This window comes from Rhamphochromis sp. 'chilingali' (genome assembly GCF_963969265.1).
Source record: "Rhamphochromis sp. 'chilingali' genome assembly, chromosome: 14".
Lineage (NCBI taxonomy): Eukaryota > Metazoa > Chordata > Actinopteri > Cichliformes > Cichlidae > Rhamphochromis > Rhamphochromis sp. 'chilingali'.
Window position 1 is genome coordinate 10,800,246 of NC_137941.1, and position 24,078 is coordinate 10,824,323.

At 39.8% G+C, this 24,078-nt stretch overlaps 3 protein-coding genes across 3 annotated transcripts; all 3 read right to left on the reverse strand.

The window, feature by feature from the left end:
* Positions 1-1,186: 1,186 nt before the first annotated feature.
* Positions 1,187-13,261, reverse strand: LOC308409389 (olfactory receptor 4B13-like; the record flags this gene model as incomplete). Its single annotated transcript, XM_080902091.1, has 2 exons — positions 1,187-1,821; positions 12,949-13,261. 2 exons carry the CDS (start codon positions 13,259-13,261, stop codon positions 1,187-1,189), a joined length of 948 nt encoding a protein of 315 aa, XP_080758217.1.
* Positions 5,788-6,729, reverse strand: LOC308409869 (olfactory receptor 6C1-like; the record flags this gene model as incomplete). Its single annotated transcript, XM_080902870.1, has 1 exon — positions 5,788-6,729. One exon carries the CDS (start codon positions 6,727-6,729, stop codon positions 5,788-5,790), a length of 942 nt encoding a protein of 313 aa, XP_080758996.1.
* A 3,192-nt stretch (positions 13,262-16,453) lies between the features above and the next one.
* On the reverse strand, positions 16,454-17,398 carry LOC308409911 (olfactory receptor 10Z1-like; the record flags this gene model as incomplete). Its single annotated transcript, XM_080902908.1, has 1 exon — positions 16,454-17,398. One exon carries the CDS (start codon positions 17,396-17,398, stop codon positions 16,454-16,456), a length of 945 nt encoding a protein of 314 aa, XP_080759034.1.
* Positions 17,399-24,078: the final 6,680 nt, after the last annotated feature.

Genomic DNA, 24,078 nt, shown 5'->3' on the forward strand with positions numbered 1-24,078 from the left:
TTCCTTTGATTTTCCTCTTATAAGGTTTCATCTGAATCGTTCTTTGCCTGGCCCTTCAAACAGCCAGCAGGCAAAAACACAGCCAGGCACATAGCCCCTGAAGTCAATGGGACACACAATCCACTTCACCATAGTAAGGTGGAAATTCTTAAAGAGGATAGATTTTTTATTTTCAAATTTGAAAAAAGATAATAAGGTTCAATGTCAAAAATTTACATTACTCTGTTGCACGAGTGATAAGAGCAGGCCTCATAAGATACACTAAAATGCAGCATCTTATAGCATTTTATTAGCATGTTGTATGTGTAAATATACCACCTCAGATAATGTATGCTATATGCTTTGTATGTTTCATTCATTTCATTTTTTATTTTTTTTTACTTTTTAAAATGCCATTTTTTGGTTCATTTCCAGTTTGTTTTCTCCAGTTTTATTATTATCTAATTAAAAGCTTGGGTCTATTATTATTAGTGGTGGTGTTTCTCAAGGGGAAAATGTTTAAACTACATGCAACAATAAAAATATAACTCTTTCTGAAGACACAGATTCTCAGTCAACAACATTACTGTTCAATTAATTTTGACTAAATTGTCAATTATCTCAGTTTATAGTTTATTTTTAAACTACCTACGGTAAACAAATATGAACATGAACCCTTTCTGTGTCTAATACATCACATCTCCATTTTATATAAAATGAGAGCAATAAAACACACACAGACACTTTTTAAATAAGGGAATATATAGATAAACCCTAGAGTTACCCTATAAACCCTGGTTTGTCTGTGAAGGTTCTCAGTCATCCAGGTCATCGTAGTCTAAGGAGCTTGGAAAGAAAAGCGTCTGGACTTCTTTAAGTTGCTTGAAGACGTTTCACCTCTCATCCGAAAAGCTTCTTCAGTTCTAAGGTCAAATGGTGTTGCATCTCTCCTCTTGATAAAAACCTTTACAAAATAATATTAATACAAAAGCTAACACTGAAAGAATTGACCACACTAAACCTAAGCTTTTAATATACAAAAGTCTATTGTATTCACACATATAACATGTAAAACAGTTCTATAAGATGTTGCATTGTTAGCTGGTTTTGCGAGGCCCGCTCTTATCAGTCATATTCAACAAAATAATGTACATTTTTGTGATTTTGCTGTCTTTTTATTTTTGAAACTCTTAACTCTGAAGGTGTTTCATTTTCTTTTAAAACAAACTAAACCCAAAATCCTATTTCGTATTTTGGTGAGTTTGAATCCATATATGAGAGGATTCATAAGTGGAGGGATGATCACAAATTCAGTAGCGATGAAATTTTGGAGGCTTTGAGGCAAATCTGTGGAATCGAATCGCATGTACACAAACTGAAAAACAACTACAGACAGGAATGTGATCAAAGAGGTCAGATGTGGCACACAGGTCTGCATAAACTTTGCCCTGTCCTCTCTGGACTTTGCGCATGTTTTAATAAGATGGGTGTAAGTCCAAATGATAAAAAAGCCATGAGACACATAAATGATAACTGTTGCATATGCTGTGATGTTGTTTGAAAAGGTGTCAGCTTCAGGACAAGCAAGTTTAACAATTAACCAGTTTAGACATAAGACTCTCTGAATCTTCGTACCACATAACTTGAGTCTTGCTGTAAGCAGGACATTGATGGCAAAAATGCAGAAAGGTGTCAGCCAGGAGAAACACACCAGCTGAGAGAGCCTCCTCTTAGTCATGAAAGAGTGGTAGTGCAGAGGTCGACATATAGCCAGATACCTGTCAAAGGCCATGACAGCTAAAATGGATGAATTGCAGCAGACAGATGAGTACATGATAAAAGCTTGTAAAAGGCACCCTTCATGGGAGATTGTCTGAGAAGGCGACAGTAAATCTGAAAGGAATTTTGGGTAGAAACCTGTGGACCCATAAAGTGCATTAATGCAAAAGCTACTTAGAAAAATGTACATAGGTTCATGCAGGTTTACATCCAAGACAATAAGCAGCACAAGAGAGACATTGAAAAACAAAATCACACAGTAATACAGTAAAGTAACCGAGAAGAGGGGTACTCTGAAATTAATCGTCTCATTAAATCCTAATAGAATGAAACTTCTTACATTATGCACATTATCCATGATATGAAAAACCACGTACTTTCTGATGTAGACTTTCTGATGTACACTCACAAGTAACAACTTGTGAGTGTACAGAGGAAAGAGCTGCTGTAGCTACATCCCTAACACTATCTGCTCTTCCTCTACACCTCCTGTTAATTACTGCCTTTGGCTCAACAACAAAACACACACCTGGGAATTCAGCCTCTGTTGGTCTATGGAACAAGAAAAAAAATGACTAAAGGACAAGACAAGATGGATTTAAGTTCAATTTTGTAGTTGTTCATGGTGCCATGGTGATGACAGCAGCACACGCCTTACTCTATAGACTTTACTTACTGGTTAGATTGAATAATACGCAGTTGCTCTTCACCATGTGAAATGCTTAAAGTGCTGCATTTTACTTCAACCATAAGTATTAAGGGGTGAAGCTTTTCATTATTTCAATAAGCAGAGAAATAAAATTCTCTCATGTTCCTGGGTCTTGTATCCAGTGCTTTCTGTTTTGGAAAACACTGTTTTACTGTTTGATTAATTTCCAGTTCATTCCAGTTTATTTTTTGTATTTCTTAAGTCCAGCAATGAAGCCGCTTTTTAATTTATTTTTCGTATGAGAGTCTGCACTTTAGATCCTCCATCCTGCCCACTTCATCCAGCCTCATGAGAGAACCACAGACTGTTGTTAATAAATTATTTTATATGACGCTACATAGAAGAATGAAGTCCCTGTAAAGGTAGGGAGTAGGACACCCTTAAAGGGAACCCTATTAACACATGTTTGCGCTAAAATATGCACTGTGCTTTCAACAACATATATGTGGCATTAAAATACGTCAAATGTTTTCCTTTTACGCACATTTTATATAAAACCGATTTACCAGTAGGTCGCCATTGTCATTTACTTCTCAATGCATTCTGGGTAGTGACGTCACACGGTTGTACCGCATCGAGTTCACAGTTAGCAGTGCACTGGAAATGGCTTCTTTTCAACCTTTCCAGTTTGAACCAGAGCAAGCCGAGAGAGAGGATGAAAATAGTCAACCAGTATGTAGTTTAGATGAGGATGATAACAATCCGTCACACGAGAACGTGAGAGTGAGGGAAAGCTACTGGTGGCTATGTGGCTACTCAGTCCAAATTCCATTGACTCTTAGAAATGACTCTAGACTCGTACCAACAGTAACACCTTTAGTTATAAAATGTTTTAATAAATGTGTTTTAGGTGTCTTAAAGGAAAATGTATACAGAAGGCAAGATCCATTATAGTTTACAAGGATAGGGTACAGCTGATGTTATAAATAGCATGACATTTTTGTTTTTAAATTACCTTGAAGACCCACAAGTTATGCTTGGCTGCTTTTTGTTGATCTTTGCTCTGTGGTTAGGACGTTCCAGTCTTTATTTATTAATTTATTTATTTTTATTCAAAAGCAAATCAAATTGAGTGGAGACATTTCAAATAAATGGTATCATTTGTACAAATCATCAGCTGGAACAGTATTATTAATTTTAATTGATTAAGTACCAGTGCTCCTTAAGGTCGTGCCAGGGACAGGGCAGGTTACTCCTTTTCACAATTTGCTTCACAAAGAAGAGAACATAACCATTTACTTTTTTGATATACAGGGAGTGCAGAATTATTAGGCAAATGAGTATTCTGTCCACATCATCCTCTTCATGCATGTTGTCTTACTCCAAGCTGTATAGCCTCGAAAGCCTACTACCAATTAAGCATATTAGGTGATGTGCATCTCTGTAATGAAAAGGGGTGTGGTCTAATGACATCAACACCCTATATCAGGTGTGCATAATTATTAGGCAACGTCCTTTCCTTTGGCAAAATGGGTCAAAAGAAGGACTTGACAGGCTCAGAAAAGTCAAAAATAGTGAGATATCTTGCAGAGGGATGCAGCCGTCTCAAAATTGCAAAGCTCCTGAAGCGTGATCATCGAACAATCAAGCGTTTCATTCAAAATAGTCAACAGGGTCGCAAGAAGCGTATGGAAAAACCAAGGTGCAAAATAACTGCCCATGAACTGAGAAAAGTCAAGCGTGCAGCTGCCAAGATGCCACTTGCCACCAGTTTGGCCATATTTCAGAGCTGCAACATCACTGGAGTGCCCAAAAGCACAAGGTGTGCAATACTCAGAGACATGGCCAAGGTAAGAAAGGCTGAAAGACGACCACCACTGAACAAGACACACAAGCTGAAACATCAAGACTGGGCCAAGAAATATCTCAAGACTGATTTTTCTAAGGTTTTATGGACTGATGAAATGAGAGTGAGTCTTGATGGGCCAGATGGATGGGCCCGTGGCTGGATTGGTAAAGGGCAGAGAGCTCCAGTCCGACTCAGACGCCAGCAAGGTGGAGGTGGAGTACTGGTTTGGGCTGGTATCATCAAAGATGAGCTTGTGGGGCCCTTTCGGGTTGAGGATGGAGTCAAGCTCAACTCCCAGTCCTACTGCCAGTTTCTGGAAGACACCTTCTTCAAGCAGTGGTACAGGAAGAAGTCTGCATCCTTCAAGAAAAACATGATTTTCATGCAGGACAGTGCTCCATCACACGCGTCCAAGTACTCCACAGCGTGGCTGGCAAGAAAGGGTATAAAAGAAGAAAAACTAATGACATGGCCACTTTGTTCACCTGATCTGAACCCCATTGAGAACCTGTGGTCCATCATCAAATGTGAGATTTACAAGGAGGGAAAACAGTACACCTCTCTGAACAGTGTCTGGGAGGCTGTGGTTGCTGCTGCACGCAATGTTGATGGTGAACAGATCAAAACACTGACAGAATCCATGGATGGCAGGCTTTTGAGTGTCCTTGCAAAGAAAGGTGGCTATATTGGTCGCTGATTTGTTTTTGTTTTGTTTTTGAATGTCAGAAATGTATATTTGTGAATGTGGAGATGTTATATTGGTTTCACTGGTAAAAATAAATAATTGAAATGGGTATATTTGTTTTTTGTTAAGTTGCCTAATAATTATGCACAGTAATAGTCACCTGCACACACAGATATCCCCCTAAAATAGCTAAAACTAAAAACAAACTAAAAACTACTTCCAAAAACATTCAGCTTTGATATTGAGAACATGGTTGTTGTTCAATAATAAAATTATTCCTCAAAAATACAACTTGCCTAATAATTCTGCACTCCCTGTACAGTGGTTTGTAGCCTGGTGTGATGACAGCCACTTAATTTTGGATGTAAAGAAAACCCAAAAGACTGTTTTCAAAGTAAAGGTGTGCAGAGGCCTAGGTCAGAGAGTTTTTCAACTCCCACCTCTGGCAGAGCTTTAGTACCATTTTGATACTTACCTGAGAATAAAATTTTAGACCCAAGGATACTATAATTAAGTGTAACAAAACTAGGTGAGTAAAAACATTGTAGTCAACCAGAAAAAGAAGCTAAACATCAGAAAAAGATGTAACCACATGAAACCTTTTTTTTGTCCATACAAGACAGAAACTAATAATGTACAGGAAATGTGTTTAATTTCAATGTGTGTTGTTTTCTTTTTTAAATTTCAGAACCAAAAGGAAATTCTACTTATATTTCAATTAATGAAAACAGTCTGGAAATGTGTATCTGTCATAGTATCTATTCATTTACACTACAGATCACATTTCGCTTAAATCACATATGTACATATATCAACAGATTTCTTTGCCCCTCTCTGCGGAAACACTCATGACTTTAGTCTCAAAGCTGAACTTTTACCACATATAAAATTCAAAACTCTGTTTCTTATTTGTGTCAATTTAAATCCATACATGAGAGGATTAATAATTGGTGGGATGAGGAAAATTTCCATTGCCATGAAATTCTCAAAACTTTGTGGTATTTCCTTTGAGCCAAATCGCATGTATAACATATCAAAAAGAAAAGACAGAACAACAACTGTTAAAGAGAATAAATGTGGTACACATGTCTGCATGAATTTGTTCCAGTTGTCTTTGGATGACTGACATGTTTTGATCAGATGTACATAAGACCAGAAAACCAAAAGGACATGGCCGATATAAAAGGTGTAATTAAAAGCAGGAATAACAATTCTTGCTACAGAGGCAGAGCAAGCCAGATTATTAATTAACCAGTTTACACAGTAGATTCTTGGTATGTGTGAGCCACATAACCTCAACACTGCTGTTGTTATTGTGCTCATGAAGAGAAGGTAAATGGGAATAAGCCAAGCAAAAAATACTAAAATACAAATTTTTTGTGTAGTCATCAGAGAGTGGTACACAAGAGGTCGACATATAGCCACGTATCTGTCATAGGCCATGAGAACTAGAAGAGAGAAGTCAGCACAAACTGAAGAGTGCAATACAAAACCCTGTAAAAGGCATCCTGCATAAGAGATGACATGAGTGGTGGACAGAAGATCATAGAGAAACTTGGGATAAAATGCAGCTGTCCCATAGAGTCCATTGAAGCACAGATTGCAGAGGAAGATGTACATGGGTTCATGAAGGCTTTTATCCACAATGACTGTGACAATTATCGTCAAATTTACCAGCCAAATCACACAGTAACACAGTAAAGTGAGAACAAAGAGAATGACCCTGTAGTTTGCAATATCACTTAAACCTGAGAGAGTAAAAACAGTAATTACTGAAACATTATCCATAATAAAATATTAGTTTACCTTACTAGGTGTCATTTCAAACTGAGAGCAAATGACATTTTTACAAGTTAAAGTCAGGGTGAAATGAAATCTCTCTGTGTACTGTCTAAGTGACAAAGTATGTCACCAGAGGTTTATATACTCTGTGTGTCAGCCACAATTACGTGGTCAGCATGATGTAAGTGGTGCTTTCACTTGTTGAGCTGAATAATAAAAAAAAAAAGAAATTCACTTTTACGAATAAAGTTCTTTGTGTCTTATGTAACTGCTCTCTATAGAGCTTTAATAGATTGTCTATTAGGACCTTTGTTTTGAGTGTAAAACATCAGCACAGTGACTAAGGTTATTATATGTTTGATAAGCAACATACTTTTCCCTTCCTTCAAAAATACACAATATAGCTGTGTTATAATGAGTCTTCCTTTGGTTTTTAGATTGTAAAAGATAAGAATATTTAAATATTTTGTAAATGAGAATGTATTTCACACTAACAACCTGGCCTCTGTATAATGTTTAACCCTAAAAGAAGCAGAAAAAATGACTTATTCCCTGAAATTTTCAACAATAACCTTAAGAAAAATGTGCAGGAAATGTGCTTAGTTTTTATTTTAATGTGTAAAAACCAGAAGAACGCACTGATGCATATGCTTGTTGAGACTGATGTCTCTATGATTTTAAGTGTTTATAGTTTAACATATGTAACTGCCTGACTGATTAATCAGTTGTCATCTGTATTCATTCGCTGATCCCTCTTGGTTGGCACAGAGACTCGCTCTGCAGTCGCTTAGTTGGAGCTTAGCACGCCCTTGTTGGAGGAGGGTGCTCTTTTCACCCCTCACTCTCTCGTTCCAGCACAGCTTTATGGTTATTGCTGTGGTTCCTGAATCTTCTCATGATCACTAGTAGGACCTTTGACCTCAACCACTGCTTGGGCTGTCAGCTATGCCATGAATATTTCCTACTTCTCGCTGGGTCTCTGAAGACTTCTGATCAGCACCCAGTCTCAATCTCAGTCTGGAGATTCCACCCTTGGGATGATTTTTTTCCAGCAATACTCTGGCCACTGCACCTGTTATTGTCATGGTCTGGGTGGGTACCTGCAGGTCTCCAACAGCGGCTCCTCCTCCTTTAGGCGGAGATTGGTTGCTCCTCCCTGGCTGACCACCTGTGGGCAATTATTCCGGCAGCATATAAGACCTGCGCACTCAACCGTTCATCGCCTGAGTATCTGCTATCCCATGTTAGTCAAGTGGTGTTTGAGTGCTTTGTCCAGAACCCGTGTGAAGACTTACCTGTTTTTCTTGTCCTCAGAGGTAGCTCCTGGAGTGGGGGTCTTGGCTCCCTCATCCCCGCTTTCCTGGACCTGGGCCACCTGCTGCTGGTACGACGTTGCCAACTGGCCCGCCACTCACTTGCCTGCCTCCCCACGCCTCGACTGTATCCGGGCCTTCCGCCCCACCTGTCACCTCCACCTAAAACCAAGTAAGGCAACTCAGTTTAACTGTGGAGGATCACTGATTGTCTGCCGGATCCAGTTGACTGTGCTCTCCTCTCATTACAGTGCCCCGGCCACTTCATAGTCCAGTTTCCACCTCCCCACTGCCTCAGCTGTTCAGCTGCATCCTAGCGTTGTCTAGGTCACTCTTAGTTGACTTAGTTTTTACCAATCGTTGCTGATAGTGGAAAACCGCGCCCTAATTTAAGTATCCACTGACAGCAATATTACGTCATTCCAAAAATAAAATCAATTCTTTTTGCTTTTGAAATGGATTGAATTGCTACAATCCTTTTAAACACAGGTCTTACCATCTAATATGGTCAGCGCCCCTTTAGGTGAATTTCCTCAGAAGCCCATTGTAATTTAAAGAGAAGCTCACCATATATTTGCTCTCAATTAAAGTGTTTTATAGCGCTTTTACTCCCAATCTTGCAAGCCTGCTTTTAAATCATCAGCACACAAAATATCACCACCAGAGGGATAATACCTGGCAGGTTTTTTCCTAAGTGCACTGTTGCAAAAAAACCCCCAAAAACATATTAGGCACAGTTCCAGACATGTCTGAGTGTAAAAAAACAAAACAGTCTTTCTCTTAGAAAAAGAAAACAAACCTAACTGGCAGAATCAGCCTGGTACTAAAACAAAACCCTAAAATCAGCCAGAAACATCACAGGAAAAGTTTTGCTTTTAGGTGAAACAACATGCTATAGGGATTAGAACTTGCCACGCAGTGCTGCAGTCACTGCTTCTGGCTTTAATTAATAACTGATGCTTACATCTAGGGATGGGTATCGAAACCCTGTTCTTGTTGAGAACCGGTTCCCACTGTTTCAATTCCTTGGAATTGTTGGCCATTTTAACAAACGATTCCCTTATCGATTCCAGTCGCCCCGAATGATGTCACCACGTTGCGGAGCTTCATTTACCTGGCAGGAAACACGGCGCCTAAGTGGCTCAAACACTCAAAAGTTTGGTTATACTTTACGAGAACGGATGACAACAGGGCAACTTGCAATATTTGCAAAGTAGATATTTCATTTAAGGGAGGAAACACTACGAATATGCAAAAGCATTTGTTCACAAAACACGCGATAACCTTAAATGAATGTTGTGTTTTTAATTCCGCTCCGAACTCATGTAACTCAACCCAGCAGCAGCGGTAACGTTTGCACGTCCTCTCCCGTTAATGCAGCAGGTAAATAATCAACTAACAGTGCATATTACAAAACCTGCCATTACTGTGCGCTGCATTTAGGTGACCATGATGAGAGAGACAGACAGAGTGGCATTGCAGCCTTTGCTTTGGTACAAAGTGCTAAAAACAATAAACCCAAGGACAGAAGAGTCCTTCCCAAGGACGGGGGTGTATACCTTCTCCCTCACAGAGAGAATTATAACCTTGTTTTCTACTTGGCTGTCACCTAAGGATTTGCAGCCGGATTTACATCCCTGATACTCTAGATATAGAGTCCCTCTATATATTTAATGTCTCCCATTACAATGGCCTCATTGTGCTAACATTCCACATGCACCTGGTGACAGGAGTGCTCTTACTATAATAAAGTGAGAAAGTGATATTACTGTAACTAATGTGATATGATTAAATATGTGACTAATACATGAGAAAAGAAATCTGCCACCACAAACCTAAAAAAATGTGCAGGAAATGTGCTTAGTTTCACTCATTTTTTATTTAATGTGTAAAAACCAGAAGAACGCGCTGATGCATATGCTTATTGAGACTGATCTCTATATGATTTTAAGTGTTTATAGTTTAACATTGTGGCGGAGGTGTGGTCCGGGGCGCAGCTGCAGGGGAGGAGTGGTGCAGTGAGCTCAACGGGGCGGTGCTGGTAAGAACAGCTGATGGCGATTTTGGACTGATGGTGGTTTTCCTTTCCTTTATATAGTGAGGTGGAGAGGAGCGGAGGAGAGAGACGCTGGGGAAACCGACCGCTGTCAGACGGTGTTCTGTTGTAATTCAGTGCACACTCTTAATAAATGTGGGATCTGATGACAACGACCTGTGTGTGGGTGTATCTGTGCCTAGCGTGTGTCACAAACATATGTAATGAATTTATGTAAACTAATGAAAGGTAACACATTATAACACAACCTGCCACAAAGGTGAAAGTACCCTGTATTTAAGTTCAATTTGAGGACATCAAGTCAGGCTTTTGCAACAAACAATGAAACAAGTACACTGTAAGTACCCTGTACTTTTCTGGGGTGCGGGTCTTGTTATGGAGTGACTAAGGTGCAGTACCCTGTACTTACTTGCGTTTTGCAGGCAACAAGTCAGGTTTTTGCAATAAACAATAAAACAGGTGCACTGTAAAGGTGGAAGAGTGATGTGTGAGCAGTAGTATGACTTCAGGCTTCATGACAAGAAAGAGCACTTTAGATGCAATGTATAGTATGCATATGTATAGCATGTATAGAATACATGTGTGTGAAGGAGCAGGAGATAGATATGACTGTGAAGATGGAAGGAGTAGCGGTAGTGATGGTTTCATTCTTTTTGAGGGAAGTCTTACATTTTAAGCGTTTTAATTGTTCAAAATGATTAAAATTATTACATTTTTAAAATGAAACTATATTTACAAATAATAGTTCCTTGATGATCTGGTTTGACCTCTGATTTATCTTTGTACCAAACAGTTTGGAAATAGTATAATACAGCAGGTGAGATGAATGGATCATATCAGATCTTTATCCTTGTAGAAGCTTTATTTAGCTCATTAATTGTTTCTAAGGTATTTCATGGATTATCGCCCTTTCGTACCTTTCTGATATTTTTAATTTGTACAATTCTTCAAGATCACTGAGGTCTGCAGACCACATGCTCCTACATTTCCTGAGGTCCAGATTAAGGCACAGAGGAGATCGGGCCTTTGCTGTGGCTGCTCCTAAACTGTGGAACAAAATGCCCTTTCACATCAGGATCACCCCAACATTAGACATTTTTAAAACCCATTTGAAAAGCCACTTTTATTTTTTGTCTTTTAAATCAGAAGATTTGATTACTTTTTTGTGGTATTTCTTACTCATGTTTTCTCTTTTTATTTTTCCTTCCTTAAATTCTGTCATTTTGTCCCGTTTTTTTTTTGTCATTTGATTATTATTATTACATGATAGCACATTAGTCAAAAGCTATTGTTTTAAACGTGCTTTAGAAATATATTTCACTTTGAATTTAGAGGATCTGCTATTAGAAAGAAGATATGATAGAGCTGAGGGTTGGTTGGAAGGATAAGGCGAGGAAGGAGTAGAAGAGAAGGGAGTTACTGTTAAAATACTATTATTGCATTGTTTTGTTTTGTTTTTTTTTTAATTTAATGCTATGGGATTGAAAAATACAATTTTATACTTGATATGCTAAACAAAACTTTAATTGTTAAAGTAGTAAATACTACAGTATGTCAAGCAATGGGGATATATGATCAGATTTCAAAAAGTACAGAATTATGGTGTCATTAATTAATGTACAGACAGAAATTTACATATAAATTTAAAAACAACAAAAAACTGCCAAAATAAAAGTAGGTAACAGTTCAATTACTATTACTATTTTTCCAAAATAATAAAAACCCCTATATAAATAAATAAATACTACTGAAAAAATTACAACCTAATAACACTGATCCTTATATTTATACATGTAACGTGTTATATATCAGCTAATATACCTTGATCATCACGACACAGCAAGGCAAAGAAATGAAATATCAATTTGTGATGATTTCTGAATGGTATATTCAGAAATCATCAGAAATTTTACAACAGTACTTAAACAATCATGCAGAATCCTTTTGAAAATGAAATTCTTAGTCAAAAACATGAAAAAACAATGTTGTTTTCATTTAACGTTCGTGCTGGATTGAACAAATATGACATATATGACAAATATGTGTCATATTATGACAAATATAACAAAGAATATTAGTAAAATTAGTCTAGTCCAAATATATGTTTGCCTTAGACAAGGCAAACATGACTAAATGTTTCTGAATCAAGTGCCTTCAGAAAGACTTGTATTTATATTGCTGCATCTGTTTTGAATATTTTTGAATTATTTTAAATAAGGAAATCTAACCTTAATGGAAATCATTTCCCTTTCAAATAAATTAAACTCAAGATTCTGTTTCGTATTTTGGTGAGTTTAAATCCATACATGAGAGGATTCATAACTGGACGGATGATGACAAATTCAAGAGCGATGAAATTTTGGAGGCTTTGGGATAAATCTCTGGAGACAAAGCGCAAGTACATCGCATCAAAAACCATTACAGTGAAATTTATGATCACAGAAGTCAGATGGGGCACACAGGTCTGCATAAACTTTACTCTGTCCTCTCTGGACCTCACACATGTTTTAATAAGATATAAGTAAGTCCAAATTATGAAAAGCCAATGAGACACAATAATGACAAGTATCACATATGCACTTATGTTATTTGAAAAAGTGTCAGCTTCAGGACAAGCAAGTTTAACAATTAACCAGTTTAGACATAAGACTCTCTGAATGTTTATACCACATAACTTGAGTCTTGCTGTAAGCAGGACATTGATGGCAAAAATGCAGAAAGGTGTCAGCCAGGAGAAACACACCAGCTGTGAAAGCCTCCTCTTAGTCATGAAAGAGTGGTAGTGCAGAGGTCGACATATAGCCATATACCTGTCAAAGGCCATGACAGCTACAACAGACAAATTACAGCACACACATGAATACATGATAAAAGCTTGTAAAAGGCACCCTTCATAGGAGATTCTGTGAGAAGACGACAGTAAATCTGAAAGGAATTTGGGGTAGAAACCTGTGGTTCCATAAAGTGCATTAATGCAAAGGCTACTCAGGAAAATGTACATAGGTTCGTGGAGGCTTTCATCCAAGACAATGAGCAGCACAAGAGAAATATTGAAGAACAAAATCACACAGTAATACAGTAAAGTAACTGAGAAGAGGGGTACTCTGAAATTCATCGTCTCATTAAATCCTGACAGAATGAAACTTCTTTCATTAGACTGATTATCCATGATCAGAGGGCACATCTACCTTTTTAAAATAACAACATAACAGAGCACTGAGCTGCTGCGTCTGTACCTGACTAATGTCTGCTGTCCCTCTTCACCTCCCATTAATTATAGAATAAAATAAAATACTATATACAGTACAATAAATAGAATAAAATATACAATAGGATAGAAATAGAATGCAAATGCTTTATACAACTGAGTAAAAATACAACTTTGTCAGAAAAAGAGTATTGCACTCAGAGTGTGTGGATGTGTGTGTTTGATCAGTTAAAGTCTTTGTTGTGGAGTCTGACAGCAGTGAGGAGGAAAGACCTGCGAAAGCTCTCCGTCCCACACCGTGTGTGCCGCAGCCTGCCACTGAAGGAGCTGCTCAGTGCTGTCACAGTCTCCTGCATGGGGTGGGAGATGTTGTCCAGCAGGGATGAGTGTATGTTTCTGTTCTGTGTCCTGTTTGTTTCTATATGTGTCTTTCTGGCTGCTATTACAACCAAATTTCCCCTTGTGGGACAATTAAAGGATTATTCTATTCTATTCTAATGCTGTTTCTATCAAACTATTTTTCTCCTACAGTTACACAGAGGCCTGACAACAATATTATACATTCACATTATAATGCAGCCACCTAATGTTATCACATCATATCACAACTCCACACTGTGTATCTAAGCCCTCAGTTCCCAGTCTTGTCATTCCGTCCATTCCTCATGTGTGTTTTCAGTTCAGTCCATCCAGTCAGCCAGCCAACCATTAATTTATTAATTCACTCACTTCCTCACTCATTCATTCATTTATTCAATTGGTATAGTCAGTCCATCTTCTCATGTTCCGTTCATCCTGGCTTCACAACAAACATCATCCACATCCTTCACCAGCCTGCGAGTCCTGTGTTTGAGTCCTCTCTTCCTTCCACGCATCACATTGTGTCACATATATAGAGACTGTTTATACATAGGGCCCAGAATTCTGTGCTAACATGAACCTTGTACAATCTGTGGTGCCAACTCATAAACAAAAACACACTTGCTGTGTATATAGTACTGTCAGGCCTTTATTTTTTAACAGCAGCTCTGTGGAAAGAAGGTAGTTTTAAAGCAGCATGAATCTATAACCTACTAAGCAATCACTTCTTTCTTCCCCTGTCTTTGAATTAATTTGCAAACTGTGAAACTGATATTCTCTTAAATATAGACATCATCATGTCGTATATATTATATTTTCTGAATTAGCCTTGTGATATAAGTGTACAATGAGCGAGACTACAGAGGCACCCGAAAAACTGGCTAAACTTTGAGCCACAGTAAACACGTCACTCATGAGACTCAAACATTTTATGCTTGAAAAAAGGATATAAATATGAGTCTGTTATTTGAGAAACATAAACCTATTTACTGTAAATGACAATAAATTGACCAATTTACATCTTAATGGAACGTGTTAGAGATATGGCATTATGACACCTTAAGTTCAAACGATAAGATGACCTGGATTAAACCTAAAACCAGAAGTGGAAATGCATTTTAGTTTACATCTGAAAAAATGTAAAAACAAGAAACAATAATAATAAATTTTCAAAAGGTAAAATATGTGTTAGCTGTCTTTAGATCTTTGATAGTCTAAAGGTCAAATTTAAGTAAACAATAATGCTTTTTACTGAGACTTGGTTGTCTTGGTGCATTTATAGTTAATGTTATGAGGCCTTCATTTGCTGTCATGTACAAGAGAATAATGTACATTTTTGAAATTTTATTTTGCTCTATTTTTATTTGGTGAACAAGGAGCTCTTAATTTCGAAGTTCTTTTAAAATAAAATAAACCCAATATCCTGTTTCATATTTTGGTGAGTTTAAATCCATATATGAGAGGATTCATAACTGGAGGGATGATGAGAAATTCAATAGTGATGAAGTTTTGGAGGCTTTGAGGTAAACGTGTAGAGCCAGATATCATGTACACTGGATCAAGAAAAAACAGGAAAGTCATCAAAGAGATCAGGTGGGGCACACAGGTCTGCGTAAACTTTAACCTGTCCTCTCTGGACCTCACACATGTTTTAATAAGATATATGTAAATCCAAATTATAAAAAGCCAATGACACAGATAAACAATAACTGTTACATTTGCACTGATGTTTTTTCTAAAGATGTCAACATCAGGACAAGCAAGTTTAATTATTAACCAGTTTAGATACAAGACTCTCTGAATGTTTATATCACACAACTTGAGTCTTGATGTTAGCAGGACATTGATGGAAAAAAGGCAGAAGGGCGTTAGCCTGGAGAAACACACCAGCTGAGAGAGCCTCCTTCCTAGTTAAGGCGAGGAAGGAGTAGAAGAGAAGGGAGTTACTGTTAAAATACTATTATTGCATTGTTTTTTGTTGTTTTTTTTATTTTTTAATTTTATGCTATGGGATTGAAAAACTTCAAACAACAACAGCACAATTTTATGCTTGATATGCTAAACAAAACTTTAATTTTTAAAGTAGTAAGTACTAAAGTATGTCAAGCAATGGGGATATATGATCAGATTTCAAAAAGTACAGAATTATGGTGTCATTAATTAATGTACAGAGAGAAATTTACATATAAATTTAAAAACAAAAAAAAATGCCAAATAAAAGTAGGTAACAGTTCAATTACTATTACTACTTTTTCCAAAATAATAATAATAAAAAACCCTATATAAATACATAAATACTACTGAAAAAATACAAACTAATAACATTGATCCTTATATTTATACATGTAACGTGTTTATTGAAAAAAAAGAAACATTAAGCATTGTTAACTGACCTTTGTGATAAACTGAGATGTAACACACAGGGATGCCTGCACTAACCAGCCCTTTACAACAGAATATTTCATACAATATTTTGTTTACTTTAAACCTAAAACACTTTGAAATAAACCTTTTTAATCAACTTGCACATATATCAGCTAATATACCTTGAACATCAAGACACAGCAAGGCAAAGAAATGAAATGTCAATTTGTGATGATTTCTGAATGGTATATAGATGAATTTTACAACAGTACTTAAAAACTCATGCAGAATCCTTTTTCCTTAGACAAGGCAAACATGACTAAATGTTTCTGAATCAAGTGCCTTCAGAAAGACTTGTATTTATATTGCTGCATCTGTTTTGAATATTTTTGAATTATTTTAAATAAGGAAATCTAACCTTAATGGAAATCATTTCCCTTTCAAATAAATTAAACTCAAGATTCTGTTTCGTATTTTGGTGAGATTAAATCCATACATGAGAGGATTAATAACTGGACGGATGATGACAAATTCAAGAGTGATGAAGTTTTGGAGGCTTTGGGGTAAATCTATGGAGCCAAAGCGCAAGTACATCGAATCAAAAGCTATTAAAGTGACATTTATGATCAAAGAAGTCAGATGGGGCACACAGGTCTGCATAAACTTTACTCTGTCCTCTCTGGACCTCACACATGTTTTAATAAGATATAAGTAAGTCCAAATTATGAAAAGCCAATGAGACACATTAATGACAAGTATCACATATGCACTTATGTTATTTGAAAAAGTGTCAGCTTCAGGACAAGCAAGTTTAACAATTAACCAGTTTAGACATAAGACTCTCTGAATGTTTATACCACATAACTTGAGTCTTGCTGTAAGCAGGACATGGATGGCAAAAATGCAGAAAGGTGTCAGCCAGGAGAAACACACCAGCTGTGAAAGCCTCCTCTTAGTCATGAAAGAGTGGTAGTGCAGAGGTCGACATATAGCCATATACCTGTCAAAGGCCATGACAGCTACAATAGACAAATTACAGCACACACATGAATACATGATAAAAGCTTGTAAAAGGCACCCTTCATAGGAGATTCTGTGAGAAGACGACAGTAAATCTGAAAGGAATTTGGGGTAGAAACCTGTGGTTCCATAAAGTGCATTAATGCAAAGGCTACTCAGGAAAATGTACATAGGTTCGTGGAGGCTTTCATCCAAGACAATGAGCAGCACAAGAGAAATATTGAAGAACAAAATCCCACAGTAATACAGTAAAGTAACTGAGAAGAGGGGTACTGTGAAATTCATCGTCTCATTAAATCCTGACAGAATAAAACTTCTTTCATTAGACTGATTATCCATGATCAGAGGGCACATCTACCTTTATAAAATAACAACATAACAGAGCACTGAGCTGCTGCGTCTGTACCTGACTAATGTCTGCTGTCCCTCTTCACCTCCCATTAATTATAGAATAAAATAAAATACTATATACAGTACAATAAATAGAATAAAATATACAATAGGATAGAAATAGAATGCAAATGCTTTATACAACTGAGTAAAAATACAACTTTGTCAGAAAAAGAGTATTGCACTCAGTGTGTGTGAATGTGTGTGTTTGATCAGTTAAAGTCTTTGTTGTGGAGCCTGACAGCAGTGAGGAGGAAAGACCTGCGAAATCTCTCCGTCCCACACCGTGTGTGCCGCAGCCTGCCACTGAAGGAGCTGCTCAGTGCTGTCACAGTCTCCTGCATGGGGTGGGAGATGTTGTCCAGCAGGGATGAGTGTATGTTTCTGTTCTGTGTCCTGTTTGTTTCTATATGTGTCTTTCTGGCTGCTGTTACAACCAAATTTCCCCTTGTGGGACAATTAAAGGATTATTCTATTCTATTCTAATGCTGTTTCTATCAAACTATTTTTCTCCTACAGTTACACAGAGGCCTGACAACAATATTATACATTCACATTATAATGCTGATATTCTCTTAAATATAGACATCATGTCAGTTACATTTTCTGAATTAGCCTTGTGATATAAGTGTACAATGAGCGAGACTACAGAGGCACCCGGAAAACTGGCTAAACTTTGAGCCACAGTAAACACGTCACTCATGAGACTCAAACATTTTATAATTGAAAAAAGGATATAAATATGAGTCTGTTACTTGAGAAACATAAACCTATTTACTGTAAATGACAATAAATTGACCAATTTACATCTTAATGGAACGTGTTAGAGATATGGCATTATGACACCTTAAGTTCAAACGATAAGATGACCTGGATTAAAGCTAAAACCAGAAGTGGAAATGCATTTTAGTTTACATCTGAAAAAATGTAAAAACAAGAAACAATAATAATAAATTTTCAAAAGGTAAAATATGTGTTAGTTGTCTTCAGATCTTTGATAGTCTAAAGGTCAAATTTAAGTAAACAATAACGCTTTTTACTGAGACTTGGTTGTCTTGGTGCATTTATAGTTAATGTTATGAGGCCTTCATTTGCTGTCATGTACAAGAGAATAATGTACATTTTTGAAATTTTATTTTGCTCTATTTTTATTTGGTGAACAAGGAGCTCTTAATTTCAAAGTTCTTTTAAAATAAAATGAACCCAATATCCTGTTTCGTATTTTGGTGAGTTTAAATCCATATATGAGAGGATTCATAACTGGAGGGATGATGAGAAATTCAATAGTGATGAAGTTTTGGAGGCTTTGAGGTAAACGTGTAGAGCCAGATATCATGTACACTGGATCAAGAAAAAACAGGAAAGTCATCAAAGAGATCAGGTGGGGCACACAGGTCTACGTAAACTTTAACCTGTCCTCTCTGGACCTCACACATGTTTTAATAAGATATATGTAAGTCCAAATTATAAAAAGCCAATGACACAGATAAACAATAAGTGTTACATTTGCACTGATGTTTTTTCTAAAGATGTCAACATCAGGACAAGCAAGTTTAATTATTAACCAGTTTAGATACAAGACTCTCTGAATGTGTCATGGTCCTGGGTCGGTGACCCAGCGCTTTTAGTTTATTATGATGATGATTATTATTGTTCGAGTTCTATGTGTTATATCCGGTCTGTGTCTCTGTCTGTCTATGGTGTCACCCCGTCTTTATGCGAATCTGTCTGTTTAGTTCTGTGTCTTGTTTGGTTCCCTGTGTCTGAGTTTCCTGTCTTATTGTGAAGGTCTCTGTCTGATGTGAGTGTGTTCAGTTTACGTTTCCCCTGTCCCGTCAGCTCTGATTTCTCCCAGCTGTGTTGCCCTTCTGTCTCTCATCCCCTGATTACTGGTGTGTGTATTTAAGCCCTGTGTGTTCTCCTGCCTGTTGCTGGTTCGTCTGCGTTACGCCGTGTCAGTCTGCGTTACGCCGTGTCAGTCTGCGTTACGCCGTGTCAGTCTGCGTTACGCCGTGTCAGTCTGCGTTACTCTGTGGTCCACGGTGTCCTGTTCCTCGTCCGTGTCTCTCTGCCTCTCACCCCATTCTGGTACCCTCTCAGGTTTGTCATTTAGCTTTCCCAGTTTAGGTCTTTAGTTTTGTCTTCCCTCTTGCCTGTTTTGTCATCTCACCACTGTGTAAATATAACATCACCAGCATTATCATCTACTGCCTGCGATTTGGGTCCTTTCTCCCGTCAATACCACACGGCTCGCCTCGGCAGCCGTGACAGTATGAACCAGCCAAACATGGACCCAGCGGCATTCGCACCTTCCAAGGAGCTTCGGGAGGAATTAACCGATTCAGTTTCAAGATGGACTAATCTGTGGCTAGAGCATGAGGGGGAGGAACTTCGTCATGCTCTGGAGGCCCGACTACAGCGGCTAGTTTCCAATCACTCCTGGTTGCTGGACTCACTTAACCCACTCGTACAGGACTTCATCCTCAACACGCTTCATCTTCACCCCCCAACTGCGACAGCTGACCTGCCTGGCTTACCGGAAGATCCTCTCCCCAGTCCACCAGAGGACTCTCAGCCAGACAAAATGCCGCCCATTCATTCGGCTTCTCCCTCCTTCTGGGCAAAACGGCGGTCACGCCGTCGTCATCCTTCGCTCGCCAAGCAAGCCCTCGGGGTCAGCTAGAGTGACTGTTTCATGTACATGCAGCCCCCCAGTGGCCAGCTCACACCAGCCCAGGCTTTTTACAAAGCACTGGGAATCATCCTCATTCCACCCAGCCTATCCACCCCACAGCAGGAGCAGCCACTTCAGAGCTGCCTCATATCACCGCCCGCTTCCCCTGCCGCTCTAGCCCCTTCTCCCAGGTGGAAGCGACGTCCACGCGGCCGTCAGTTACCGGCAGATTCTGTGAGTCAGGAACACAGTGTTTTTTCTGTTCCATCTGAGCTTGCATTCATGACCACTCTGTCAGTTGATCCTGAGTCTAGTAATTCAATGCCAGTCAACTCAGGTTTATTCAAATGTGAAAAGATTAATTCAGAAACTGTTAATTCTTTGTCAGATACTCCAAGGTCCGTTAACACATGCTCTGAGGATTTAAAGGACTGCTTTCATTCTGCCTCTTCCGAGTCCTGTGTTATGCTAACCAGGACTTTTAATCCGGAATCTGAAAATAAAAAAGACTATCTACTAGAAGCTCGGTTAGCCGCCCGGCCAGAAGCTCGGTTAGCCGCCCGGCCAGAAGCTCGGTTAGCCGCCTGGCCAGAAGCTCAGTCGCCACCTCCACCACATTCAGCCTCACCACCCGTAGCTCAGTTACAGTCACAGCCAGACTTACTGCAAACTATGTTGCAATCCCTAGCCCAGTCAGAAGCCCAGTTGGCAGAAGAATCATCAGCCTTATCATCCGTTCAGTCTCCCACTCCACCACCATTGTCATCACAACCATTATGTCAGTCACCCTCAGTTCAGCCTCCTGTTCAGCAGCCACCAGCCCTGCATCCTGTGTCAGTTTCTCCACCTGTACAACAATACAAGTCAATTCAACCTGAAAAACACTGTTCTTCGCCCATCCATTCCAAGCAGAGAGACAAATTTAATAATGTCAGCATTCCTCAAAGGCTGGCCAGTTCTGAGACTGAGATGCACTCCAGGGCCTCCCCTGAGGCTGGGTTTCAGCCCCCAGCTGACTCTGGACCCCTGGAGGTTAAGAAGCCAGCTGAGGACTGCACCCGGCTGTCGCTGCCTGAGCAGAGTCAATACTCTGTGCAGCTGCAGCCTGCTATGTGCTTGCCAGAGGCCCGTGTGCCTGCTGGTTCTGTTCTGTCCCTGCCAGAGGCCCGTGCGCCTGCTGGTTCTGTTCTATGCCTGCCAGAGCCCACTGGTCCTGAGACTGTTCTTGCTGGAGGGCCCGAGGAGCCCGTCCAGCCTCCTGCCTCGTCAGCTGGGGGGCCCGAGGAGCCCGTCCAGCCACCAGCTGCTCCACCAGCAGCCTCATCCACGCTTGCAGCAGCAGTTTCATCCTTGCCGCCGCCTGCTCCACCAGCAGCCTCCTCATCAGCTTCAGCGCCGCCTGCAGCAGCCTCCTCATCAGCATCAGCCTCCTCATCAGCATCAGCATCGCCTGCAGCAGCCTCCTCATCAGCATCGTCAGCGTCGCCAGCTCCGGCTGCATCCTCGCCTGGTCCAGCTCCGGCTTCATCCTCGCCTGGTCCAGCTCCGGCCTCAGCTTCGCCTGGTCCAGCTCCGGCCTCAGCTTCGCCTGGTCCAGCTCCGGCCTCAGCTTCGCCTGGTCCGGCCTCAGCTTCGCCTGGTCCGGCCTCAGCTTCGCCCGGTCCGGCCTCCGCCTCAGCTTCGCCCGCTTCGCTCGGTCCGGCCTCCGCCTCAGCTTCTCCCGCTTCGCCATCGTCTGGCCCGGCCCCCGCTTCAGCTGCTTCGCCTTCGGCTGGCCCAGCCTCCGCTTCAGCTGCTTCGCCTTCGTCTGGCCCAGCCTCCGCTTCAGCTGCTTCGCCTTCGTCTGGCCCAGCCTCCGCTTCAGCTGCTTCGCCTTCGTCTGGCCCAGCCTCCGCTTCAGCTGCTTCATCCTCGTCTGGCCCAGCCTCCGTGTCTTCGCCTTCGGCGTCGCCTGGTCCAGCCTCGTCTGGGTCTGTGGTTTATTGGCCGCCTTCCAGGCCACTGGTCAGGCGTCATCTCCGTCGTGGGCGGCCCCCAGACCCCCTTCGCCTGAATCGCCGCCGCTGCATTCCGCACGGCCGGCCTCCGGACCCCTTTCGCCTGAGTCGCCGCCGCTGCCTTCCGCACGGCCGGCCCCCTGAACTGTTCTTTTTTGGACTCCTGTTTTGTTTTGGGACTTTCTTGTGCTTCGGTGTTTTGTTTCGAGCCCTCCTTCATGGACCCCCGCTGCCCGCCCTGGTCGGGTTGTTTTCTGTTTTGGGCGGTTTTTGTGTTTTTCTTTCATTTTCTTGTGTTGGGCTGTCTGGTGCCAGCCCTTGAGGGGGGGGGGGGGGGGGGGGTACTGTCATGGTCCTGGGTCGGTGACCCAGCGCTTTTAGTTTATTATGATGATGATTATTATTGTTCGAGTTCTATGTGTTATATTCGGTCTGTCTCTGTCTGTCTATGGTGCCCCCCCCCCCACTGTTTGCGAATCTGTCTGTTTAGTTCTGTGTCGTGTTTGGTTCTCTGTGTCTGAGTTTCCTGTCTTATTGTGAAGGTCTCTGTCTGATGTGAGTGTGTTCAGTTTACGTTTCCCCTGTCCCGTCAGCTCTGATTTCTCCCAGCTGTGTTGCCCTTCTGTCTCTCATCCCCTGATTACTGGTGTGTGTATTTAAGCCCTGTGTGTTCTCCTGCCTGATGCCGGTTCGTCTGTGTTACGGCGTGTCAGTCTGCGTTACTCTGTGGTCCACGGTGTCCTGTCCCTCGTCCGTGTCTCTCTGCCTCTCACCCCATTCTGGTACCCTCTCAGGTTTGTCATTTAGCTTTCCCAGTTTAGGTCTTTAGTTTTGTCTTCCCTCTTGCCTGTTTTGTCATCTCACCACTGTGTAAATATAACATCACCAGCATTATCATCTACTGCCTGCGATTTGGGTCCTTTCTCCCGTCAATACCACATGGCTCGCCTCGGCAGCCGTGACAGAATGTTTATATCACACAACTTGAGTCTTGATGTTAGCAGGACATTGATGGAGAAAAGGCAGAAAGGTGTTAGCCTGGAGAAACACACCAGCTGAGAGAGCCTCCTTCCTAGTTAAGGCGAGGAAGGAGTAGAAGAGAAGGGAGTTACTGTTAAAATACTATTATTGCATTGTTTTTTGTTGTTTTTTTTAATTTTTTAATTTTATGCAATGGGATTGAAAAACTTCAAACAACAACAGCACAATTTTATGCTTGATATGCTAAACAAAACTTTAATTTTTAAAGTAGTAAGTACTAAAGTATGTCAAGCAATGGGGATATATGATCAGATTTCAAAAAGTACAGAATTATGGTGTCATTAATTAATGTACAGAGAGAAATTTACATATAAATTTAAAAACAAAAAAAAATGCCAAATAAAAGTAGGTAACAGTTCAATTACTATTACTATTTTTCCATAATAATAATAAAAAAAAAACTATATATATAAATAAATAAATACTACTGAAAAAATACAGCCTAATAACACTGATCCTTATATTTATACATGTAACGTGTTTATAGGAAAAAAAAAACATTAAGCATTGTTAACTGACCTTTGTGATAAACTGAGATGTAACACACAGGGATGCCTGCACTAACCAGCCCTTTACAACAGAATATTTCATACAATATTTTGTTTACTTTAAACCTAAAACACTTTGAAATAAACCTGTTTAATCAACTTGCACATATATCAGCTAATATACCTTGAACATGAAGACACAGCAAGGCAAGGAGATGAAATGTCAATTTGTGATGATTTCTGAATGGTATATAGATGAATTTTACAACAGTACTTAAAAACTCATGCAGAATCCCTTTTAAAATGAAATTCTTAGTCAAAAACATGAAAAAAAATGTTGTTTTCATTTAATGTTCGTGCTGGATTGAGCAAATATGACATATATGACAAATATGTGTCCTATTATGACAAATATAACAAAGAATATTAGTAAAATTAGTCTAG